The sequence below is a fragment of the Trachemys scripta genome, chromosome 6 (genome assembly GCF_013100865.1).
Source record: "Trachemys scripta elegans isolate TJP31775 chromosome 6, CAS_Tse_1.0, whole genome shotgun sequence".
NCBI classification, from domain to species: domain Eukaryota; kingdom Metazoa; phylum Chordata; order Testudines; family Emydidae; genus Trachemys; species Trachemys scripta.
In genome coordinates, this window is record NC_048303.1 from 113,942,846 (window position 1) to 113,967,420 (window position 24,575).

At 43.9% G+C, this 24,575-nt stretch overlaps 1 protein-coding gene across 1 annotated transcript in view; it reads right to left on the bottom strand.

Moving 5' to 3' along the window:
- LOC117879256 (atrial natriuretic peptide receptor 2-like) overlaps nucleotides 1–13,112 on the bottom strand; it is a 41,292-nt gene extending 28,180 nt beyond the window's left edge. Inside the window, exons 1-7 of the mRNA XM_034774307.1 lie at nucleotides 12,960–13,112; nucleotides 11,814–11,910; nucleotides 8,682–8,814; nucleotides 6,039–6,162; nucleotides 3,527–3,631; nucleotides 2,761–2,863; nucleotides 794–939 (exon numbers count right to left, since the gene is read on the bottom strand). Coding sequence (XP_034630198.1) covers nucleotides 794–939; nucleotides 2,761–2,863; nucleotides 3,527–3,631; nucleotides 6,039–6,162; nucleotides 8,682–8,814; nucleotides 11,814–11,910; nucleotides 12,960–13,013 — 762 coding nt within the window. The 5' untranslated portion in view covers nucleotides 13,014–13,112. The remainder of the gene's footprint in view (nucleotides 1–793; nucleotides 940–2,760; nucleotides 2,864–3,526; nucleotides 3,632–6,038; nucleotides 6,163–8,681; nucleotides 8,815–11,813; nucleotides 11,911–12,959) is intronic.
- Nucleotides 13,113–24,575: the final 11,463 nt, after the last annotated feature.

A 24,575-nucleotide genomic window follows, 5' to 3' on the forward strand; every position in this document is an offset into this window, starting at 1 on the left:
CACAGCAGTGTGACATAGGAGGGAAGTGATCCCTGCCATAACAAAGAGCCAATGCACTTATAGGTTTATAGGTTAAAACCAAGCAAGTTATCCATAATGCACACAATCAATACCATGACTATACATCTGAAAATATTTCCCTGGCAACAGCTTTCCATAACGTTCAGAAATTAATTTATGTACCTTCAGATACAGAGGAATCTATAGGAATGCAAAAAATAGAAGGGCCTATTCTGCAGAAATATAGTAAAAGAATAAGTAAAAATGATATATCATCTTATATTTATCCAGCACTTTTCATCCCAAAGGATCACAAAGCATTTTCTTTATATTGATCTATCCTTTTATACACAAACACCCCTTTCTGTATTCCCCCCAGTGAGTCTGTTATAATAATGAACTACTACTACGAAACAAAACCCAAGGATTGGAAACTGACCGGATCTCCTAAGTTGAGGAGAGGTTCCAGCTGGTGTTAGGATGCACAGTCAGACACGCCAGGATCATTACAGAGAAGGCGTAATCCTAGGTGTCAGCCCCTTGTGAGCCATTCTCCAGCAATGTGGGGCTGCTCTAAACTATACCTGGGGGGCTGGTGTAGAATGGGCCCCAGAATCAAGAAGCAACTTTTCCTCCCATTTCTCTTCTTCCCCCTTGGATCTCCCCGGGGGATTCTGTGTGTAGCAGAGAACCTGTTCTGATGCTTGTAAAGAGTTGTGTTGTAAACAATAAAATAATGGAGACACCATGATGGAAATAAAAGAAGAGAAAGGAGATTTCATTTGACACTTACCACTATTGTCAGAATGAAGCCAGCACAGACTAAACATATTGGTAAGGCAATTGCTATCCTGGCATCAGCTGTCAGTGGGCATTCCCCACAGTCAGCTGGACACGTGGAACAGCTTTCATCTTCTTCACAAACACCATCTCCGCAGACTGGGCAAAAAGGGATGTAGAGAGCAAAATGCTTGAAAATAGCTCTATCCACTCTTAGGACTCAAGTCAGTAACAAATACATAGGGCTCCTGGGCTGGGGATCCCCAGAAGTGGCCACAGAATATCTGAAAGAACAGGTTTTGAGGGATTCTAGGAGCTTTGTCCAGCAGTTGAAAGCTGCAGATTTTAAATGTAATCTAAGGACCCTTAAAATACACTGACCTTAGACTAAGGCTAGGTCTATACTACCCGCCTGAATCGGCGGGTAGAAATCGACCTCTCGAGGATCGATTTATCGCGTCCCGTTGGGACGCGACAATCGATCCCCGAATCAGCGCTCTTACTCCACCAGCGGAGGTGGTAGTAAGCGCCGCCGACAGAAAGCCGCAGAAGTCAATTTTGCCGCCATCCTCACAACGGGGTAAGTCGGCTGTGATACGTCGAATTCAGCTACGCTATTCACGTAGCTGAATTTGCGTATCTTAAATCGACTCCCCCCTGTAGTGTAGATGTACCCTAAGGGTGGACATCAGTGCTTTTGACATGTTGTTGCAGATGTGTTGCTTGGTTGTTACCTTTTGTCTGTTTATTTCTCGTTGCCTGTCTTGCCTGTTTAGACTGTATGCTCTTGAAAACAGGGACTGTCCCTTACTCTGTATACTCAGCCCAGCCCTTGGGAGACCCAGGGGTCAGGAGAACAGAAAGCCATCTTTGCCCCCTTTCCTTTCAATCAGCAGGACTGGTATTCAGAAGTATGAATAACTTCAGGCAAAATGAACAAAGCAACCCATGCTAGGAGGTGTTTCAAACGAAAGCTCATGAAAATTAGAACCAATATCAGATGTAATGTAATTTAAATGGAAGTTTCAACATCAGCCCAACATCAGCAAATGATCACAAAGTTGAAAAGTGTCCCTGAAAGACATGATCTTTACAGCTGAGATGTTCAAAAAGCTGTCTGTTTGGTTTTGTAGGCAATAAGGTCAATGGCAAAGGGTAACTTCATTAAATAATCACTGTTTTCTCATTTCATTTACTAAAACATAATCCCAGTGGGAATTTCTTTAGATACTTTAGAGTGAAAGTCAATGGCAAAACTCCCATTAATTCCAATGGGGCCTGTATTTCACCCACGGATCTTCACTACTAGAATGCTGTACCTCAGATTCTCAAGCAAGAGAAGACTTGTGCCACTGCGAAAGGACAGATCTCCTAACTATCAAAATGTTTTGGAAAACAATTGGTAATAATTCTGCCTGCTTCAGTTCTATTCCATTGTAATCTACGTTCCAGTACTATGGCCATCACAGAGGTCTCTCCATGCCTAACAATTATATTTATTAAAATTAACACAAGAGCACTGCATTGGGCAGTGTTTCTGAGGTTTATATGAACAATAGCACCAGGCTCAAGAATCACTTGTGTTTGCTCGTTAGCTGTCATGCCTCAGGCTAGCCTGCTTCCTGTCTGATGACAAGTGTCCATATACTGGAAAGAGACCATGTGGTAGAACTGTTTCGCATCCCTATGACATCCCAACAAGCCTTGTAGTGCCTGAAGCTGCTGGTTCTGGTATTTGATTTCAGCTGTTTGACCAAGTGCAGCCTTTTACGGGGTTCCCATGTCCTACACAGGCAACGAGAAGCTGGAAAAACTTCAGAGATTTCAAGTGGGTTGAAAAAGAATTGTAGAAACATTTGATGGGATACATTCACTTGTGAAGGGGCTATGTGGGCTTTTGTTCTTCTAGCCTATCAGTAGAATTGGAAGAGCTGTGTAATTCCTGTTTAACATACGAGAAGTCTTTATTTCATACCATACCTACTGCAGGTAGCACCGTGGTTTTGGCTTCCAGAGCAACTTGCATTTTCCCAACCCTGATGTGTGCGATGAGAGAGGTCACCCCCACATGAACCAAAACAACCTGCCAAACAAACAGCCATTGCTTTAAATTTCATACATTGGCCTTTTTCAACACCAATAATCTAATTCCTTTCTCTAGATCTATTATTTCACCTTCTTCCTATTTGCAGGCAATGGAGGTCTCATCATCTTCCCATCAGCCCATGTGGCAACATGATCAATTGTCTCCAAACCGCATTAGATATTGTTACCAGAATGGAAGCTAAATGGTCACTCAAGACTTCTGTCTCTCCACAAGGGAGTCTGTAACTCCACCCAACCTACTGCTGCACGTGCAGATCTGTTGAATAGGTCAGCCTCTGGGAGAGGCAAAGTCTATGTTCTTCCAAGACTTTTGGGGCCCAGATAGCCTCAGCTGTTTCCATGAATGTTTTTGAGACATATTGGCAACCCTCACGGAGCTGCCATGAAGTGAGGGAAGTGAGACAAGCAGAAGTAGAATCCAGTCCTCTGGAAACAAGATGCTAGGTGCACTCAGTTCCCAGTAAAGTCAGTTGGAAGCTGAAAGCACTCAGCACCTCGCAGTAGCAGGACTTTATCCTGCAGCCTTTACATGCATATAACTCCAAATGAAATAAGTGGGCGGATTTCCTACCTAAGGACTGCGGGATCTGGCCTGCTAGTAAAAAGGTCTAGAGCATTGTATGCCGTAAATGTACTATACCTTGGCCGTCCAGTTTGTCTGACTCATTTTGCCAGCTGTAGATAAAGTGTGAGTAAATATCTGGCCATCATCCGGAATCCACGGGCCACATATTCCACCTTTCCCCTTTACCAAAAAAGAGCAGTTATATCAATAGATAATAAAACAAGGAAAATTCCAGACCTTAATACTCTTAAATTTAGTACTCTTTGGGGGCCTTGTGCTTTATTCCAATAACTAGCAACGTATTATTCATTATGACAATGCTCAATCATAAATGACACCATTGTGTGCTAAAATAAAACACAAACAAATGGAAAGGAGCACATGGATTGATAGTCCAGTTTAAAATTCCACAAAATTCTCACTCGCTCAAAGTCCATGAGCCATTTTCTGTCCTCATCTCATTTAGGCACCTAAATCTGGAGTAACTTTATTGAAGTTACTGGAGTTATTCTGTATTTACTTCACTAAAAGTAGAATTTTGTCCACAATTTTTTATTCTCTACATGGTAGATTGACTGTAGCTCTACTTTTTTTTTTTTTTTTTTTGACAACTATGGGATATGGTGTTTCTTTCATGAAAGTTCCTATTTCCAGAGCATTTCTCATTAAGATTGCATCAACTTTAATTTCCCAGCAGCCGCAGCCATTGAGAATTATAATGGCTGTCTGAGGATCATGGGTTTTTAAATGGCTTAATCCTTCTTGCTAAATTTCAGATATGTATTCAGGCATTTCTGTTCATGCACTTTAAAATACAGTATGCAAAAAAGAAATGGATTGCTCATGCTAGCTGAGGTAAAACCAGGAGTAATGGTCTCAAGTTGCACTGGGGGAGGTTTAGGTTGGATATTAGGAAAAACCTTTTCACTAGCAGGGTGGTGAAGCACTGGAATGGGTTACCTAGGGAGGTGGTGGAATCTCCTTCCTTAGAGGTTTTTAAGGTCAGGCTTGACAAAGCCCTGGCTGGGATGATTTAGTTGGGGATTGGTCCTGCTTTGAGCAGGGGGTTGGATTAGATGATTCCTGAGGTCCCTTCCAACCCTGATAGTCTATGATTCTATGATTCTTCCTGAAAAGATGACACCGTATTGAAAGCCCCTGCTTAATGGAAAGAGCTTTATTTCTAACTATTTAGTAGCACAAGCCCACTTTCCTACAGCAGTTTTGCTCTATGGGGGCTATTTTATAGATGCTGGCCTTGTCTAAGCAGGAAAGCTCAAAAATATTTCAAACTTTAAAAGCAAGAGGCTGGGTGGTGCCTTTGTGCTAGAATCACTCACAGATCACACCCTCCCCACAAGGATTTGGGGGTAGAACACCTCCACAACAGTACACCCTCTCTCTTCCCACAGAGGGTGGTGTGTGGACACGGGAGTGATCCTGAGGGAGGTGGCAGCCAGTGGGCAGACTGAGGGAGGACTGGGCATGCTGACAGGATGCATATCGTGCTGTGCAGCGCCAGTGGAGATTCCAGCCAAAAAATTACACTGCCACAGGCTAGATGATATTTCTGTAGCCCCCTTCCTTCAAGGGGAAGTTCTGAGGTCAGCTGGGGAATCCCTAACAGAGTGGCTCCAATAGAGCTGTGCTGGCAAGGAGCAGGGCCACAGCTGCTGTGGAGGCACAGGGGCCTTGGTGCAGCTGGGTGAGATGAACATGATTTATGGGCTAGACACGTGCACTGGAATGGGTTGCCTAGGGAGGTGGTGGAATCTCCTTCCTTAGAGGTTTTTAAGGCCCGGCTTGACAAAGCCCTGGCTGGGATGATTTAGTTGGAAATTGGTCCTGCTTTGAGCAGGGGGTTGGACTAGATGACCTCCTGAGGTCCCTTCTATGATTCTATGATTTCCCCTGTGAAGCCTTCTCTCTTTAAATACATTTAAAACATAATGAGTGGAATCTTGCAGAACTTCCTCTCCTTTCTGGTCCTATGGGTACTGTCTGTCCCTCCATAAATACAAATAAACTAAACTGTTCTAACACGTCATTCTGGAGCCCCCATTTTAAATATGGTAAGTACACAAAGTGAAGAGGAACAGACTGTCCCCTTCTGCAATTTAGCACAAACACCTGCCTTGACTTCCGTGAGCCAGGATTTCACCCGGTATGTTTGAGTACAAGTGCCCTAACAGACTCCAGAAGAAATGGATAGATTGTTCTTGCAGTGCAAAGCCAGCCATCAGAAGCTTATTGTCTGGCCTTTGAATGCTTTTCTACCTTGATGAAATATGATAAAACCAGTTCATATAGGGTCCAACCCTGCAAGTCACTGAGCAACTCCCATTGATTTTAATGGAAACTGCTGGATGTTCAGAACTTCTGAAAATCAGGCTGTTTCAGTCTCTCGCAGCCTGCTCCAAAGCCTGCTGAAATCAATGGCAGTCCTTCTGTTGGCTTTAATGAACTTTGGATCAGGCCCTAATATGGACTTAGGGGCCTAATTTTAGGCCCTCATTTTTCATTATGTTGACCTGGCTATTAAAGTGTCTCATCTAGCATGCAGAACAGACCCACCCATTGTACTAACCATGAAGGCCAAAGGGCAGGAGTGGATGTTGGCGTGATGGACACAGCAGTTCTCTCCATTTGCATCTTTCCAGTTGGAAGGGCACTCTTGTTCTTCACAGAACTTCTTGGCTGCCGCAGCATTGCTAACCATTTTTTTTTAAATACAAAGAGAGGATTTTATATTAATTTCTCATTCCTAAAAATTTTTTAACAGGCATGTAATGAAGTCCTGTTCTTTACACTGCACAGATATACACAGCAGGAGACACACTGCTATTTCTTTATATTGTTTTGCTGTGTGTGGAAATAGCCCCACAGCGATGGATCTCTGCTATCAACTGGGGCACCATCTGGTCCTAGGCAGAAAAGGTCTGGCAGCTGTCAATCCTCCGGCAGCTGCCAGCTCCTCAACCTGGCCCTCCACCCTGACAACACCACCAGATGGGGAATCTTGGCCACGCAACCCCTGACTCAGATCCTCATGCCACTTCTGATGATGTCCATCTCAAATGAGTGATTGTCTCTCTGAACTTCAGGACATTCCATTGTAAACATTCTTTACTTCAAAACAAAGTAACTGATTTTTTTTCAAGTGTGGCTTACTTTGTAGATATGACTGAGACTTAAAATCTAAAGACTTTATCTAGTGTACTGTTACTGGATTCAAAGCTCTATGAAAAAAACAACAGTTTTTATCCTATTGCAAATTGTATTAACTGACAAGTAATTTGTAGTGTTATAAAAGGAGAATACATTTTAAGGGAACAGAGTTAAGGTTCACCTAGGGTAAATTTTTCAAGAGTGTCTTGAGGGCAGATTTACAAAGGGGTTTAGGCACCTAAAGATGCAGTTAGGTGGCTAGTAGGATTCATAAAAGTGCTGAAGCGGGAAAGACACCTAACTCACATTGACTTCTTCTTGCTCCTAACTTGGAGTTAGGCACCTGACCTGCTTAGCACTTTTGAAAATCCCACTAGCCACCTAGCTGCTTCTTCAGGCACCTAAATACCTTTGAAAATCTGGTCCTTGGGCACTTTGTAACATTTTACTCCTAAACTCTAAGATCTCCATTCAGTGAAGCGCTTAAGTACTTGCCTCATTTTGGGCCCAATCCAAAACCCCAGGAAGTCGATAGAATGATTTCTGTCCACTCCAATGGCCTTGGGATCAGGTAGTTAAAGCAAGGCAGCATCCCATTGGTACTAATGGGACTTACGTCCCTTCTTAAAGAGAGGCACATACTTAAGCATCTTGTTGAACTGGGTCCTAAGGGTCCTGTCTTTGAGTGTTTGATACCTGTGTGTATTATTAATGCATTCAGAGTGAGATTTTCAAGCGTTCCTAAATCATTTATGAGCACAAGTCCCATTGGAAAGACTGTAGCAATAATCCTACTTCCAGCTATTGGAGAAAGTTTACTTTATGGCTATGTCATCACAATGCTATAATTTACTGCTATGACATTATAGCTATAAATATTTTTGGGAAAATGTAAAAAAAGTTTTACCATTACTATTACAGATCATTACTAAAGTTTGTCCAAAATCCCGCAGTACCCAAATGAACGAAATACAACTTCATGATTAAAGCCACCTACACTATCAAAATTCCGCCCCCCAACAATCTTGAATATCAGCTTTAAATATTAAAGAACATGTAAAAAAAAAATTCTCTCTGAAGAACTACTCTCACAAATTGAATCTTGTAAAAATGAACACATAGGAGGGCACTGGAACATTTTCTGTGTAATCTGACTTTTTTCATTTACCATCTTTTTTAACCCACCAAATACATAAAAAGAACATAGAAAATGGTGAAATGAGGTTAAGGCCCCAGTCCTACGTTGCTCTGCATGGATCACAGTACATGACTGGGGCCTAAATATGCATCTCAGTGACCCTATGTCACAAGCTGCTCAGCTTTTACACTTGTCATTACAACGGCATCATGTTAATCCCTCGATTTTGCCTTATTATACACCGTTATGTTTGTATACGTTACAGTCTGTAAGTGTGTTGATATAGCTACAGTAGGAAAATTCTGGCCCCATTGAAGTCATTGTCATTGACTTCAACAGTCACAGGCCATACTGTAGTTAATGTGTGTGTTGTACATTAAACATTATTAGTAGTGTTATTATTCCTATTGAGACCTACAGGCCACAACCAAGTTGGGTCCCAGTGTGCTAGACACTGAACAAACATATCCTGGCCGCAGCGATCTCAGAATGTAAAAGGTAAGACATAACAGTGAGATGAAACAAGCAGGCTGGGTTGAGGATGGGAAAGATGAATAACAACTATAATAGCATGTGCACCACCCAATTGTTCAGCAGCAGTGATTATTATTATTAATACAAATTATTATTTGTAATATCATAGTATGTTTGAGCCCCAGTCATGGACCGAGCCCCATTGTGATAGGCACTGTACAAACACAGAACAAAAAGGTGGTCCCTGCTCCAGAGAACTTACAATATAAATACAAGACAAGAAACAACAGATGGACACAGAGAGCACAAAGGGGGAGTACAAGTAAACAATGAGACAATATTGGTCAACAAGATCGGCAGTGATCTCAGTACACCAGTGATCTACCCATTCCCAGGAGCTTAATCCATTGACACCTTGTCTACACACAAACCTGCACCAGGAGGTGGTACCTGTGAGAAAGGATTCCGTTTTGCACAGCATAGTGGTAAAAGTGATCTGAAGCAAAGACTGCATACGTTACATTGAAGAACTCCCCACTCACAGCCTTTTCTGGAGGTCTCTGGACCCAGGCCATCTCAAGACCTAGAAATAACACACAGTTATAGGTCAACATGTTTGGTTTAACCTACTACAACTATGTGCAACTGGACAAATTGTTCTGGAGCAGAAATCCAATTGAAATGTAAATGTTTTCACAAATATTCTTCCTGTCATTACTGCTGGCCAAAGGTCTTCCCCATGTATAATGTACGGGTAGTTCCAAAATAACATCTATTGGAGAAGAAGTGTTTTTAGATTTTATTCCCCTACAGTGTGCAAGCTAACTAATCAGAGCACTTGGAAACTTAGGACCAAACCCTACTCACTTTGCTCAGGTGGGCCTGATCCTCTTCTGACTTGTATCGATTTCACTGCAGTGTAACTCAGCTGACTTCAGTGCAGTTATTCCTGATTGACACTGTCTTCCTGCTAGTTACAGTTAAGAACATAAGAACGGCCATACTGGGTCAGATCAAAGATCCATCTAGCCCAGTATCCTGTCTTCTGACAGTGGCCAATGCCAGGTGCCCATCCCCTGTCGCCCATTCCCAGCTTCTGGCAAACGGAGGCTAGAGAAACCATCCCTGACCATCCTGGCTGATAGCCATTGATGGACCTATCCTCCATGAATTCATCTAATTCTTTTTTGAACCCTGTTATAGTCTTGGCCATCACAACATCCTCTGGCAAGCAATTCCACAGGCTGACTGTGCGTTGTGTGAAAAAATACTTTCTTTTGTTTGTTTTAAACCTGCTGCCCTTTAGTTTCATTTGGTGACCCTTAGTTCTTGTGTTATGAGAAGGAGTAAATAACACTTCCTTATTTACTTTCTCCACACTAGTCATGATTTTATAGACCTCTATCCTATCTCCCCTTAGTCTCTTTTCCAAGCTGAAAAATCCCAGTTTTATTAATCTCTTGGCTCCATCAAGCCATAAATACAGCCCTTCTTTCTCAGAGGGTATATTACTGAACAAAGTAGTAGGAATCATTAGTACACACAGAGCCAATTCCTGAAAACCCTTACTCACATGAATAGTCCTTACTTAAGCAAGTAATCTTCTTAAACAGGACTACTCATGTGAGTAAGGGTTACTATTCTGTAGTGATTCCCTTTTCCTTATAATTAAATGTGATTAGAACTTATTACACTGGAGTTTTCCTTTATCACAATATTCTTCACTTGCATACCGCTTGGTGATCTAAACGATTTGTTTCTGCACATAGTTCCCTTTTCAGATATAAAAGGGTTAATTATAAAAGAAACAATCCTTTTGGGTCAACAGCAGTAGAGGAACAATCATAACAAATCATTAATAATGAATATAATAGAAGAGACAAAAGAAAGCTCACTTTATATATTATTCTAGCCAGATTTTCACAAATTATTAAAAGGTAAAATAATTGTTTAGGTTGAGAGTATTTCATGGCAGCTAGGTGAGAGGTCAAAATAAATTTCTTAGGGCAAAAGGCTTTTTTCTCCTTGAAAAGGATTCACAACAGCAGCAAATCCCTTTATTTAATTCTATTCACACATAGATACATATGCACACCAAAGAGCTAATGTTTAATTTATAGCAATAAGAGCCATAATATGTGTCTCTAGCTCAGTTTTCATCTGCGTCTAGACAGTGGTTCTCAAACTTTTGTACGGTGATCCCTTTAACACAACAAGCCTCTGAGTGTAACCCCCCTTATAAATTTAAAAATATATATATATATATTTAACACCATTATAAATGCTGGATGCAAAGCCGGGTTTGGGATGGAGGCTGACAGCTCGCCACCCCTCCCCCCCAATAACCTCGTGACCCCCTGAGGGTCCCGCCCCCCAGTTTGAGAACCCCTGATCTAGGAGCAAGTAAAGGTATTTTACATAAACTGTACAAAGCTTAAAGATCATTCTAAAATTGGTTACAAAGGGCACATATTAATGTAATCGCATTATTCATCAGGGTTGGGAAAACAAAACTCTAGCAACCCTCCCCTTCCCTTACTTCTCTTTGTTTTCTATTGCATTCATTTTGCATTTTGGTTCACTGATAACTTTGTTTCAAGAAAGTCGATTGCATTAGCAAACAGCTGGATAACAGAGATGCTAAATATGCCAGGGTAGAGAATGTCCAGTTTATAGTCAATATTCTTTGAACTTCACCATTTAATCTGAATTTTGAGACAATGTTAACACTATTATGTTACATTCTGAGCCTGAGCCTACAGTCTGTCTACAGACTTTAGTGGGAGTTTTACCAGTTTATAGCTTGTAGGATTGGGTCCTGTTATTTCGCTTTGCAGCAGTACATCAAAAGTTGTTGCATTTCATCCTAACCTTTTCCAGCATTTATATAACTGTTTATTTGCATTAATTATTTAGCTTCTTATTTCTGATTACTCCTAAACTCTTTAAAAAAAAACACTTTGAGTTTCAAATATCAACCAAGTAGCCTTTACATTTCTGATTCTTTTGCACTAGAAACTCATCTTTCAAAGTATTATACGTAGGTGTATAAAGATCTGAGATTCGTTATTTGTTTCTATTGAATAGAAGTTGGGGGCGGGGAAATCAAAGCATGAAAATACATATGGAGAGACTCCACTTTCTGGCTTAGTGCTTAAATGAATCCCATCCAATCTGGAACTGGCAGGGTATAATTGAACCAAGTACTGAATACAATCTGGCTGCAATGAAGGGCTGTTTGTTTGCTTTGTTTTGTTTAGGCTGCTTTAGTTTTTTCTAATGTCAAACAAAATTCCTTGCTTGAAGACAATGATTTCCTTCTTTTTTAATCATCCTAATTATGTTCCCTTTGGAACAGATATGCTCCAGACAAATATTTATTTTGAAGTGTATGTGTGCTGGCCACTTTCCTTGACTTAATTCATCTGGAAAGAGACGTTGCTGCTGACTGAAATATTTTCCACTAGGTTTGAGACCTGAGATGTATTAGGAATTATTCTGATTACTTAAATTTTCACGTTCTCATCCACTTTCCTAGCAGGCAGAGATGATCTTCCCTGAGCAACTGTGGGACCCACTCACCTCCACAGTCCAGCATGTTATACTCATCTGGTTTTTCCAGGGGCCAGCAATCATAGTCGCTGTTATCCAGGTCGTGCCACCCGTCCACTAATATCACCTGCCATGGAAAAAACATACCAAATAATCCCATAAAACAGAGGAATTTTTGTCTACAAAATCTGTTCTCTTAATATAAAAAGTCTCTCCAACTTTCTGGAACAAAGATCACAGCCAGGAATAATCTAAATGCTCAGAAACTAGATTACAGGTTCATTATATTCCCACCCCCCCCCCCCCCCCCGCCCCCCGAAATTATTTCTAAAACAATAAGAGAAACTCAGCTAATTCAGTTGTGCTTTGGGTTTAAACAGAGCTCAGCGTGTGTGCTTTTTAAATGTCACACTCCAGCCAAATCTTCTCTTCCTTTTCTTTTTAATTTTAAATAATTTGTATATAAAATACGCTTAAGAAAATAAATATAAACATGTTTTATAACATATAAAAGTTATACTGAATTTTTTTTAGAATCTATTTTTTCTTAGCAGTATTTTATTAATCCATACTATGTTCTATTAATAAAAGTAGAATATATTAATCATAACTGATGGGACTCAAAGTATATAGCAGAAAAACAGCAGGATATATTATGAGATATATTTCACTTTATATACTAGAATAGAATAGCGTAATATAGTCTGTGGTTTTTCTTGGTATTAGTAAAAGAATATGATAGAACATGTTCTTCTAATGTATTCTGCTATTCTATATATTGGAAGAATAGAATAAAATACAATATGATATATTCTTCTCAGGTATTCTATTATATTCTGCATATTAGTAAAACAGTAAATAGAATAGAATATAGTCTTCAAATGTATTCTCTAATTATTGTTCCATACATTTAGTAGAATAGAATGCAACATATTCTCCTAATTATTTTCCTATCTATTAGCAGAATAGAATATTTTCTTCAAATAGATTCTGCCATTAGTCTTTTGCATAGAAGTGGAAGAGAGTAGAACCAATTGTTTCTATCTATCTTAGTGAAATAGAATATATTAGGAACAATCCGTAATTAAGAAGTATTAATAGCAACCACGGCAATGAAATATTATTAATTTCTTGACTATGCACCACATAGGAGCAGGATCTATGCAGTTTACCTACCAGTAAACTGAGGAGGCTTCGGAGCCCAGGGGCAGGTGGTTTGGCAGCTCCCATGGTCCCAAATAGGCATCAAGCCCAGTTAGCTTCAGGGCTGCTGCTGTTGCAGCTCGGCTGGGTTCTTCCCTCCCTACAGGTTTCCAGCCAGCCAGGGGTTTATCACTGCTCTAGCTGCTGCAGTTATTTGTCTTCCCTCCTTTCCCCTTCCCTTTGTGGAGTGGGAATCTCCCCCCTATCCCTAGCAAAGCACCTGTGAGGAGGCAGCAGATTGTCCAAATGTCCAGGCGCTGAGGGAAGGGTTTTCCCTCCCCTCAGCACCCGGAAGGAACAGGAGTGTGAGGACTTTAGCCCCTTGCCCAGGTTGCTTCTGACTCTCAGGTCTTCTCTGTTCCCTGTTGGGAAATTTCCCTGGAGGGCAGATAAGACAGTTGCAGAAAAATACAGGCTGGGTCTGGGGTAAGATGGATTCATAGATTCCAAGCACAGAAGGGACCAATCTGATCTAGTCTGACCTCCTGCATAACCCCAGTCATAGAATTCCACCCAGTTACCCCTGCATTCAGCCCGATAACTTGTGTTTGATTGCTAACACACTGCCTCTGCAAATGCAGTATGCTATCTATTGGTTTGGTAGGACTAGGGCTATATTAAAGCTCACTTCTGCTGCACTCAGTTTCATTCTGTGTTTCACTTTAAATTCTGATTGCAAGCCCAATAGCTCAGAATGAAATGTGGTCATCTAAGTGTTGGAAATTCTTAAGAGAAAGGTTGTGTGGGCCATCTCAGAATTCAAATTCATACTTGACGGTGAAAAGAAAAAAGGGCCTTGAGAGAAATCTCAACAACATACTTCACACATAGTTCTATTTATCTTTAAAAAAAATAGAGAGACTTGTATATAGTAGAGTTGTTTATCCAATATGTTTTGCTCCTTATTCTGGTTGTAAATTATCTGTAAAGAGACTGATTTTTATTAACTTGTTTAAGTCGTTTCTCACTCAAAGCTGTTTGATTATCATTAGCAGAGCCAGCTCCTCTGCTGGTGTGAATCAGCCGAGAACCATTGACTTCATATAGTGACACCAGTCACTACAATACTGTAATGTAGTCATTCAGATCGGTCCCTTTAAAGGGCCTCTGAATGATTCACTGGAAAAAGAAACTTATAGTGACTTCAAAGGAATTGCACTGATTCACACCAGCTGACCTCTATGCTGACATATTTATGTCTATGGGTTGTTTGCAAACTGTTTGCTATGTCTTTGGGTATTAACTATTCATTATTTGTGGTGCGCAGCTGGTCACTTAGGTCACATGGCACTGCTTCAGTTTCCTAATTGGATGGTGTAACGGGGTGGTCACCCACTTCTGCCCTGAAGGGCTTGAAAGCAGCCCTGGAGAGGGCTGCAGCTCTAAAAGCTGGGCTGATTGGGAAGAGGCTGCAGCTGGGCCACACCCCAATCAGGGCCCAGCTGTCCCCTATAAAAGGCAGTGAGCCAGGAGCCCAGTCACTCTCTCTCTGCGTTCAGAGAGAGAAGGGCCTGGCTGCAGGAGCTTACCTAGGTACCTGGAGGGGAGCAGGGGTGGGGACAGGCCAAGGGAACTGGGGAGCACCGGCCTAGGAAAGCCCCAGGCTGCAGGCCTGGTAAGGCCTATTAGGTACTGGGTTGCAGGGGGCAGCCCATGGGTAGGCAGAAGCAGCAGGTCTGAACCCCTTTGCCTGTGATGAGTGGCTGATACTGCAGTCTGCCCCAGTGAACGCGAGCTAGATAGAGACTTGGCAGTAGCCAAGACTGAAGTGAAATGGGGATAGTGGGTGGCAGCTCCCCTGAGAGGGGGAGACCCAGAACTGTGGGGGAATACTGCCAGGGAGCAACACCCCAGACAACAGGGCACCGGGGTCCTGGGAGGGACACGGGGCCAGCGACAAGCGGGACACTGGCCTGCAGAGGGTGCTCTGGAGGCTGGAGAGCTAATTCCCGAGACGACCAGCAGGAGGCGCCGCAGGGGTGAGTCCGCAACTCTACAGATGGCTAACTTTTAGAATCAAACAGAAGGTAATTAAAGAGATTTCAAGATTGATGTTTGAGTAAGTCCCATGTAAATCTTTGTGTGGACACATTCACATCAGTATTCATGAGACTCTGAATAGTCTTGTGACCAAAGCAACATGCATACATGTTTGCAAAAAAACAAAAAAGGGTTATAAATATTGCTGAAGGAAGTTTGTGATGTATTTTAACATACACGTTGTGCTTCCTTAGAAGATTTATCTTAGGTCTGGTCTATACTACCTGCCTAAATCGGCGGGTAGATTCAAATTTTGGAATATTTATAATTTTACAGATATTGTCATTTAGTCTGCAGCTTGCAGTGTTGCAGTCACATGTAAAAGAAAGGGTAATTAATAGTGTTTGGCTTGTTCTGTTACTCCCGCCTAGTGGCTTTAGACCAGAACAACAGCACACAGAAAACTACAGTTTTACTTGGGAATAGTAGAGCTTCCTGCTGCTTCAAATGCTATCGCAAATGCAATGATTAGAACTTCAGCTGCAGGCAAGTGATACGCGCCATGCATCAGCTGGACTGCTGTGGATTCAGCAAGGCTGTGTTTAGGGGTTGTACAACATCCATTGGAGAGAGACAGTGTGGTCCAGCGCATAGGGCACTGGACTGGTATTAGGAGACCTAAGGTAACATTTTTGTCACCTAAGTGATTTAGGAACCCACAGTCCATTTCCCAGAGATTTAGATGCCTGTCTCATTGAAAGGCAATAGGACTTAGGGTCCTAGGTGCCTAAGTCCCTTTGGAAAAAGGGCCTGAGGGTCCTAAATCACTTAAGTGCTTTTGAAATTTGTGTCCCGGAACACTATTCCTGGCTCAGCCACTGGCCTTGTGCAAGTCAATCCAGCTTCTATTTCCCCTCCCACCCTTTATCTGTCTTGTCGATTTAGGCCTTGGCTACACTTACCAGCTAGTTCGACGGCTGGAAATCGAAGTTCTGGGTTTGACTTATCGCGTCTAGTCTGGACGCGATAAGTCGAACCCGGAAGTGCTTGCCGTCGACTGCGGTACTCCAGCTCGGCGAGAGGAGTACCGCGGAGTCGACGGGGGAGCCTGCCTGCCGCGTGTGGACCAAGGTAAGTTCGAACTAAGGTACTTCGACTTCAGCTACGTTATTCACGTAGCTGAAGTTGCGTACCTTAGTTCGAATTGGGGGGGGTAGTGTAGACCAAGCCTTAGATTGCAGATTGCCAAGAGCACTGGGGGATTGCAGCCATGCTCATGAACCTCATAAAAGCACTGTTGGGCCCAGATCCATGAGAGGACTTTAATCCCCACTTTTAAGTCCAAAATTTAGGTGCAACTGAGATCATCCAAACACCTGTTCAGTTGCCATCTCACTCTGGAGGCACCTAAATCTTGCCATAAAGGTCCTCTCAGTGTCTGTATTTCCATTGCCGGGCATGCACACAACACCTCAGTCAAGGCCTTCATCTGCTTTGAGGAACGCACTACCCCATCTATCTCACCTGCAGGGCCTGACTGGCCGGCGTTCTCAAAACATGCCTAACTCCACACAAAGCAGCAGCAGCTGCCCTCCCTTATAACCTTTAGCCCGACCATTAGCACACTCACCATGAATGTGGGAAACCCTGAGAATTCCTCCCTCTTCCTTACGGGGAGAAGGAATCTGAATATGGGTTTTTCCACCTCTCAGGTGAGTGCCCGAACCACTGGACTACAAAGACATGCTCGCTCTCTCTGCCACACTCCATATTATTTCAGTATTTATAGACAGTGGAACAGCTTCGACACACGAGACTGCAAGAGGCCTATACAAGACTATCCCAGAGCAGTGGTTCGGGCACTCAGCTGAGAGGTGGAAAACTCATGCTGAAATCTGTTCTCTTTAGGTAGAGGAGGGAAATGAACTGGGGTTTCCTACATCACTGGTGAGCAGGGCTGCCCAGAGGATTCAGGGGGCCTGGGGTCTTCGCGGCGAGGGTCCTTCTGCTCCGGGTCTTCGGGGCACTTCAGCGGCGGGTCCGAGGGCGAGTGAAGGACCCGCCGCCGAATTGCCGCCGAAAACCCGGAGCAGAAGAAGCTCCGGATCTTCAGCAGCGGGTCCTTCACTCGCGGCGGGTGTGTTCGGTGGCACTGAAGGACCTGCCGCCAAAGACCTGCCAAAAACTCTCGCGGGGGCCTCTGTGGGGCCCAGGGCCTGGGGCAAATTGCCCCACTTGCCCCCCCCTCTGGGCAGCCCTGCCGGTGAGTGACCTAACCACTAGGCGAAAGTTATGAGGGAGAAGGAGGCATTTGTCACTACCTCTCCCCCACACCCTCTTATTTATTTTGTACAGAGTTAGGCGTGAGCTACCACCATTCATGCAAGAAACAGTCTGACTCCAGAAGAGCATTCCATGGATCCCAACCAGAGATAGGTGCTTCCCTCCCACCTGGACTCAGATGCCTAACTCCCTGAGAGGGGCAAGGTCTAGGGGACACCCTTCTCCTCAACCTCTGCTTTTGGCTAGGCTTAGACAGCTCCCCACCCAGCTCCCATTCTTTGGCCCTTATCTCTCTTCATGCATTGTATAGGGATCCTGGGCATCTAACTCAGGCTTTGTGGATTTGGCTGGGTGCCTAAAGGTTAGGCATTGGGATACTCCATCCTAAATCCGCCTAGGTGCTTGTGTGGATTTGGACTTTGAACACTTAAACTTGCAGCTTATTTATTTCTCTCTCTCAAATGTATGTGTATGGGGGTGGAGGGTTGCCCTGGGGAAGCTCAAAGGAAAGAAACAACCATAGCTTTAGAATTAGAAATAAAAACAAACCCACAAAGACTCCCAGTTGTTCCAAGAGATCTGAAATCTTGGTTTTAGTTGATTAATGTTTGATGACAGTTTAACTCAACTGTAGCAGAAGGAACTGAGTACTTAATCAGGCTTGCAAATAGTACATGTTTTACACAGAGGAATAAAGCTGACAGGCAGTAAGCCAACATGACAGCTCAAAATAAGGGCTTGTGAAGAGATAATTAAGGAAATTCAAGATTGTGGAAAACCTGAACTAAGCAAAACAAAGCAAAGAAAGTAAATATACAATACTGGCACCCAGGATATCATGTACATAAATATAATGTGTAGTTATAGACTTCAGAACGATTCAGACTTTCACCTGCATTGGTATGCTATGCCAACAATTAACAATAACAATAACAATAATAATATCTAGCTCTGATCCAGCACTTTTTTTGGCCATTGATCTCAAAGTGCTTCACAAAGAAGGTAAGTATCATTATCCCCATTTTACAGATGGAGAACAGAGACACAGAGAGGTGAAACAACTTGCCCAAGGTCACCCATAAATCCAGTAGCAGAGCTAGTCCTAACTCAGATTAGTGCCCCATTGTGCTAGGCACTGTACAATATATGGTAAGAGAGTCCCAGCCCTGAAAAGCTTACAGTCTAAATATACAAGACAAACTAAAGGGTAGGAGAACAAGATCCCACAGGGTGTCTGTGGCAGAGTCACAAATGGAGCCCGGATCTTCCAAAACCCACCCAAGTGTCTTAAGCACCAGACTATTCTTCCTCTTCATCTCCTGTTTGGTAGATCAAATTCAGTCCTAGGTGGTGGTGGCTGGAGGGTATTTCAGTCTGGCTTCTCTTTGCTCCTGTACATATGTGACGCATGACCAGAAAGGGTTAAGCGTCCTGCAGGATGAATGACTCAAATTCAACCCTTAAGACATATGGGGAGATAATGTTTGTGGTATTGTGTATTTACATATATCTGGGTGGTGGTCAACAATGTAACCAACAGTCCCTGTCTATGCTGTATTCTGTTAATTCAGAGATCAAAAGAACATCCTAGCATTTAAATGAACTGTAAACACGGGATATCGCTGTATTCATCTCTTTTTGAAATGTATAGCCAATCACCTGCCAATGGTGGAAAACCAGGCAATTGCCTTATGTTAATTTGTGTAGCTAATTACTGCTGATGGACTTACTTCAAAGTCACCCTGATTGCCCATTGTAAGCTGAGGGACTCTAGCCTGTCATCTTTGGGTCCTGATCCTGTCATCTCAGATCTGCTTGAGGCTTCATTCAGGGGACGCTTAAGCCAAAAGGCCTGAGATCCCAGTCCTAAACTGGAACGCCCTGAAATGATATTGGACATTGGACTATAACCTATGGAGTAAATTCTAAAAGAGCTCTTTGCAGCTACAAATCTCGCCATCTCTGCTATGAATCGGAACCTCAAGAATTGAACTCATGTCTATGTGTATATTGATCTTTTAACCATATTCTCTCTCTTTTCTTTTTAAATAAATTTTAGTTTAGCTAATAAGAATTGGCTGTAAGTGTGTATTTAGGTAAGATCTGGAATATTTATTAACCTGGGAGGTAATGTGTCCAATCCTTTGGGATTGGTAGAACTTTTTTATATGGTGAATATGATTTTCAGTAATCTTCATCATACCTGACTTAGGTATCTGGGTGGAGGCCTGAGGCTGGGCTACTGTAAGGGAACTGTGTTGTAACCAGTGAGGTAATAAAGAAGGTGTTTTGTGCTGGCTTGGTAAATCTAAGGACATGGCTACACTTGCAGATGTAGAGCGCTGGGAGTTAAACCAGCCTTTGGAGACTGCAGCAGGGAAAACGCTGCCAAGTGTTTACACTGTCAGTTGCAAGCGCAGTGGCGTGGCCGCATTAGCAGCTCTTGCAACGCTACAAAGAGCAGTGCATTGTAGCCATCCCAGTGTGCAAGTGGCTGCAACGTGCTTTTCAAATGGGGGGGGGCAGTGGAGTGTGACAGGGAATGAATTTGTATGGGCGGGGGAGAGACAGTGTGTTTTCAGGTGCTGAGAGTGTGTCAGCACGCTGTCTTGTAAGTTCAGACAGCAGCAACCCCCCCTCCCTCCCTCCTGGCCCCCCCCCCTCCCACACACACCCACAACAGCAGCATTCCATACTAATGGTTGCTTTGTCCCAGAGCAGATAAGCATGCCGGCTGCCAGAAACGGAGCTTTGAAAGGGGATATCTGCCTGCAGCCAAGTTCAAAACAATGACCAGAGTGGCCACTTGACTTCAAGGGATTATGGGTCATTTCCAGAGGCCAATCACAGAGGAGTAATGCAACACCTCATTCACACTGACGCCCGGGCATTTCAGCTGGGGCGCAGCAAGCTCTATACTTCTTGTGGAGGTGGATTCCCAGGAGTGCTCCAGCCGCAGAGTCCAGGCGTTCTAAGTCCCTTGCCAGTGTGGATACATCGGGAGTTAGGGCGCCCAGTGCTGCTTTAATGTGCTCTAACTTGCAAGTGTAGCCAAGCCCTAAGTATTGGAATATCCACCAGCTTTGGGGATTTGTCTGCCCCATTCTTTGCAGTTCACCCTAACTGAGTGACCTCAGCTGGCTCCCCTGGGAATCAGGTCACAACATAAAATAAATGTGTGACCTAAATCTATTTCCTCACCTACATCACAAAACTGTGACCACAGCTGGTACTATCTGTCATCCTTGCACTGAATTTGTACTTGTCTTAGCCATGTACTGAATTTGCCAAGGATACTGAACTACTCTTCAGTGTTATGGCTGATTTCTCATATTAGTGAGGCATTGTGTGGAAGTTGGTCCTGATACTACAGTAGAGGACTTTAGTCTCCAGGATGGTCTATCTATTCCTTTGACACAGTATTTAACTCACTAAAACAATTAGAAAAAAAACAACCAAACCCTGAATATTAATTTATAGTCTGAGATGCTGAGTAGGAAGAAGGAATGTCCTTAGGAAGAAACTTCTTCTGTAGGGAACACACATGAAATTCTTTGCCTGTGTAGAGATTACCAGATTAATTGCTGGCATGGAAGGAATGGATTCCAGGATTTTCATGGTTTAACAGGAAATAGCTGTGATTTTTGTTATTTTGGGGATCTTTAGATGTTGGTAGTTGGAGTGATGGTAACCGTTAAGCTAATCTGACTGAGAATACTGACAGCCTACACCCGGGCTCCGTGGGAGGCTAATAGATAGCAAGACTGCTCATAATCAGGGGTGGCAGTGAGGCAGAAGGCATGGGGTGACATGAAAAGGGGAAAGGGACATTGTTCTTACTAATCTGGTTTAAGCTGTGTCTGCACCATGGTGTTGGTGCTGCAAAGACTGAGGCAGAAAAGTAGGTGAATACTCACTGAGGGACCTGTACTAAGATGAGCTGCTGAGGACTTTCAGCTCCCATTGAGGCCAATGAGCGCTTTATCTTTGACTTCAAAGGGAGCAGAGTGAGGCTTCTGAAAACCTTCAGTGGCTGTGGTACATTCTAGTAATAATCCAGTGTTGATTTTAAATCTACCTGCTTATCCAAATCCCTGATTTAAGAGCAGCATCTAGGATCAAATGTGTAACAGCTAATCATTGATTCAGCGGCTGTTTCTGGAATTTTATAGCATATGAAAAATTCCCAACAGAAAAATCAACAATCATTTGAATTAAAAATTGGAACCCAGATCCCCGAAAAGACTCGATGTTAAACAATTAACATTCCTTCTGCGTCTTTTTGTACTAGCAATAACTGCCTAAATGATTAAACATGAACAGAAGAGTCCCACTGGGCTCTGGAAATCCCAATCCATTCACAGAGTCTATCTGTGAAATACATCTAACCAGTATCTCACAACTAAGGCAGATCATTTGTTTTGGTAAATTGTAGCAAAATCACATAGGGAGTGTTAAGACTGATTCCCCACTCTGGCACTTCGAGTGCAGAAGGTGGGGGCACGCAAAGATTCTAAAAATTAATACTGGCCAGTCCAGGCTTGTATTAAACTCCCAAGGTTGCAGCTTTTCTCTGACCTTGGATGGGTAGATGCTGCCACCACCCAAGTGCAAAACCCCTTTGAGAATTGAGGAAGGCGCACTTGGGAATTCCTTCCTGTGGGGTACCTTCAGCCCTTTCACACACACACACACACACTAGGGAAGAGCTGAGAAACAAAAACAAAGGAAATCCGCTGTTGCCACCAGCTAATTAAACAACATGTGCACAAACCTCTTAGGACACAAAAACCCAATCCTGTTCTTAAAAAAGGTAAATTTTATTAAAAACAAAAAGAAAGAAAATACATCTGGAAACTTAGGCTATTGCTAGATTAAAAAAAACATTTACAAGGCTTAATTATCAAGAATAACTTTCTTGAGGTCCAGCTTAAAGGTTACAAGCAAACCAAAACCATTTGGGGTTAGCACAGAGGAATCTACAAACCCCAAAAGTGGGTCGCGACCAGTGTTCCCTCTAATTTTTCCCACCCATGTGCGGAATGAATTACGTTACGTGCACCAATATGGAGGAGATTTGGTGCACATAACAAAATTCATGTGGCCGAGGGGTTCGGAGTGTGGGAGGGGGCTCAGGGCCAGGACTGGCGCCAGCTTTTTTGCCACCCCAGGCGGCGCCAAGGATGGAAGAGGACAGGAGAGGGGCGGTTCCGGGAGAAGCTGCCGCCAAAATGCCACCGAAGACCAGGGCGGCCGAAAATCCTGTCGCCGAAATGCCGCCGATGACTGGGCTGGCTGAAGATCCTGCTACCACTAAGCGTTGCTGCCGAAATGCCGCTGAGGGACCCAAAATACCGCCCCCCAAATCCTGGTGCCCTAGACGACCGCCTAGGTCGCCTAGTGGTTGCACCCGCCTTGCTCAGGGCTGGTGCAGAGGGCTTGGTGCAGAGGGGTGAGGGCTCCGGCTGGGGGTGCAGGCTCTGGGGTGGGGCCGGGGATGAGGGGTTTGGGGTGCAGGAGGGTGCTCTGGGGCTACGGCGGGGAGAGAGGACTCCCTCAGCTCTCTCTCCCTGCAGCAGCACCTGGGCTGGGGATGAGAGGCGCCTCTCCCCGCTGCGGGAGCTCTGGCGCTGGGACTGCAGGATAGGCACCCCTCCCTCGGCCCCCAGCAGGTCTGGGCCAGGAGATGGCTGTCCAGACCACTCCGGCCGCACCCGGGTCCGGGCCGGGCTGCGCCGTCCTGGCCGTGGCTTGGTCCGGGCCGCTCTGGAGTCAGGCCACGCCACGCTGCCCCAGTCACGCCTGGGGCCAGCCTGGGCCATGGCACCCTGACTCCGGCAGGTCTGGGCTGCAGGCTGACTGAGTTGAGGCCAGGGGAGGGGCACCCCTCAAACAGCAAGTTGGCGGCTGGGCTAGGTGGGGACCGAGGGATGCCTGCATGGCGCTAAATAGGCTGCTGCATGGCCGCACAGCTTACAGGGAACTTAGGTCTCGACCCCGTTTTAATAGGGTTGCCAGGGCTAGCGTTAGACTTGTTGGGGCCTGGGGCTGAAGCCGAAGCCTGAGTCCCACTGCCCGGTGCTCAGGTTACAGGCCCCCTGCCCTGGGCTGAAGCCCTTGGGCTTCGGCTTTGGCCCAGGCTTGGGCGGGCCCAGGCTTGGGCGGGCTCAGGCTTTGGTCCCCGCTCCTGGGACCGTGTAGTAATTTTTGTTGTCAGATGGGGCTCACAGTGCAATGAAGTCTGAGAACCGCTGCTCTAAATGCTTTTGAGTGATCTTGGAGTAGGCAAATGATATGGGTGATTTGGCATGGGGCACAGTCATTGCAGATCACTGATTGCATGCTTGCATGCTTTCAGCTGGATATTACGTAGACTTTCCCTGTGAGGCCACAATGCTACATTTCTCTCAAACCTTATCTTCAGAAGGATTTCACTGCGGGATAAGGGCACTCAGCACCTCCCTGGCCACCCTCAGAGCCTTGCATGATTGGTCCATCCAGAGCTTGGATTCAATGGCAATTTGGCACATCATAAGACTGGGATTTTCAAAGGAGCCTAAGGGAATTAGGTATCCAAATAGCTCCGGCAATTCAATGAGAGCTGAGCATCTAATTCCATTAGATTTCTTTGAATTCCCCAGGCCAAATCATTAAGGACTTGATTCTGCAACTCCTTGTGCAGAACTCCCCTGGAAGAGAAAACAGAGAAACCGTAGAATGAAGCCGAAAGTTTTCAGGAACATGTAAGTGAATTTTGCAATTGCATTTGTTGGTTAATTCTCTTAAAGGTGACCCGCAAAGGACTTTTGAAAATTATTGGCCTCATTCTCCCATTAGTTTCATCAGTTTTATTACAGTCATCAAATGCATTGGAGTCAGTGGGGTTACACAGGTCTCAAATCTGCAAAAGTGGCGAATCAGGCCCTTTTGAGTGTATGCCTATTTTTGTTTCTTTATGATGAGAGGAAAGGCATTGTTTCTTTCTGCTTGTGTTTTACCTTAGAAATGTCAGGCATGTCCAGTCTGATCTTTCCAGGTTTTGCTGGAGGCCTTTGGGGTGGTCTCAGAGATGTGCATTGTGAACTTACAACGTAATTGAAGGGATGGGACTGTTGAAGCTTAAAAACAAACAGATTATTTCACCCAAGGGTCTATTAGGCATTGCAATTCAATAGGTGTTAACAAAACCAAAGAATAAGCAAATCCGCCACATCCTCAACTGAAGTAAATCAGCATAGCTCCTCTGAAGTCAATGGAACCACACCGAGTTATACAAGGTGCAGATCTGGCTATAATTATCGTAACACTGACGGAGAAGAAAAACAA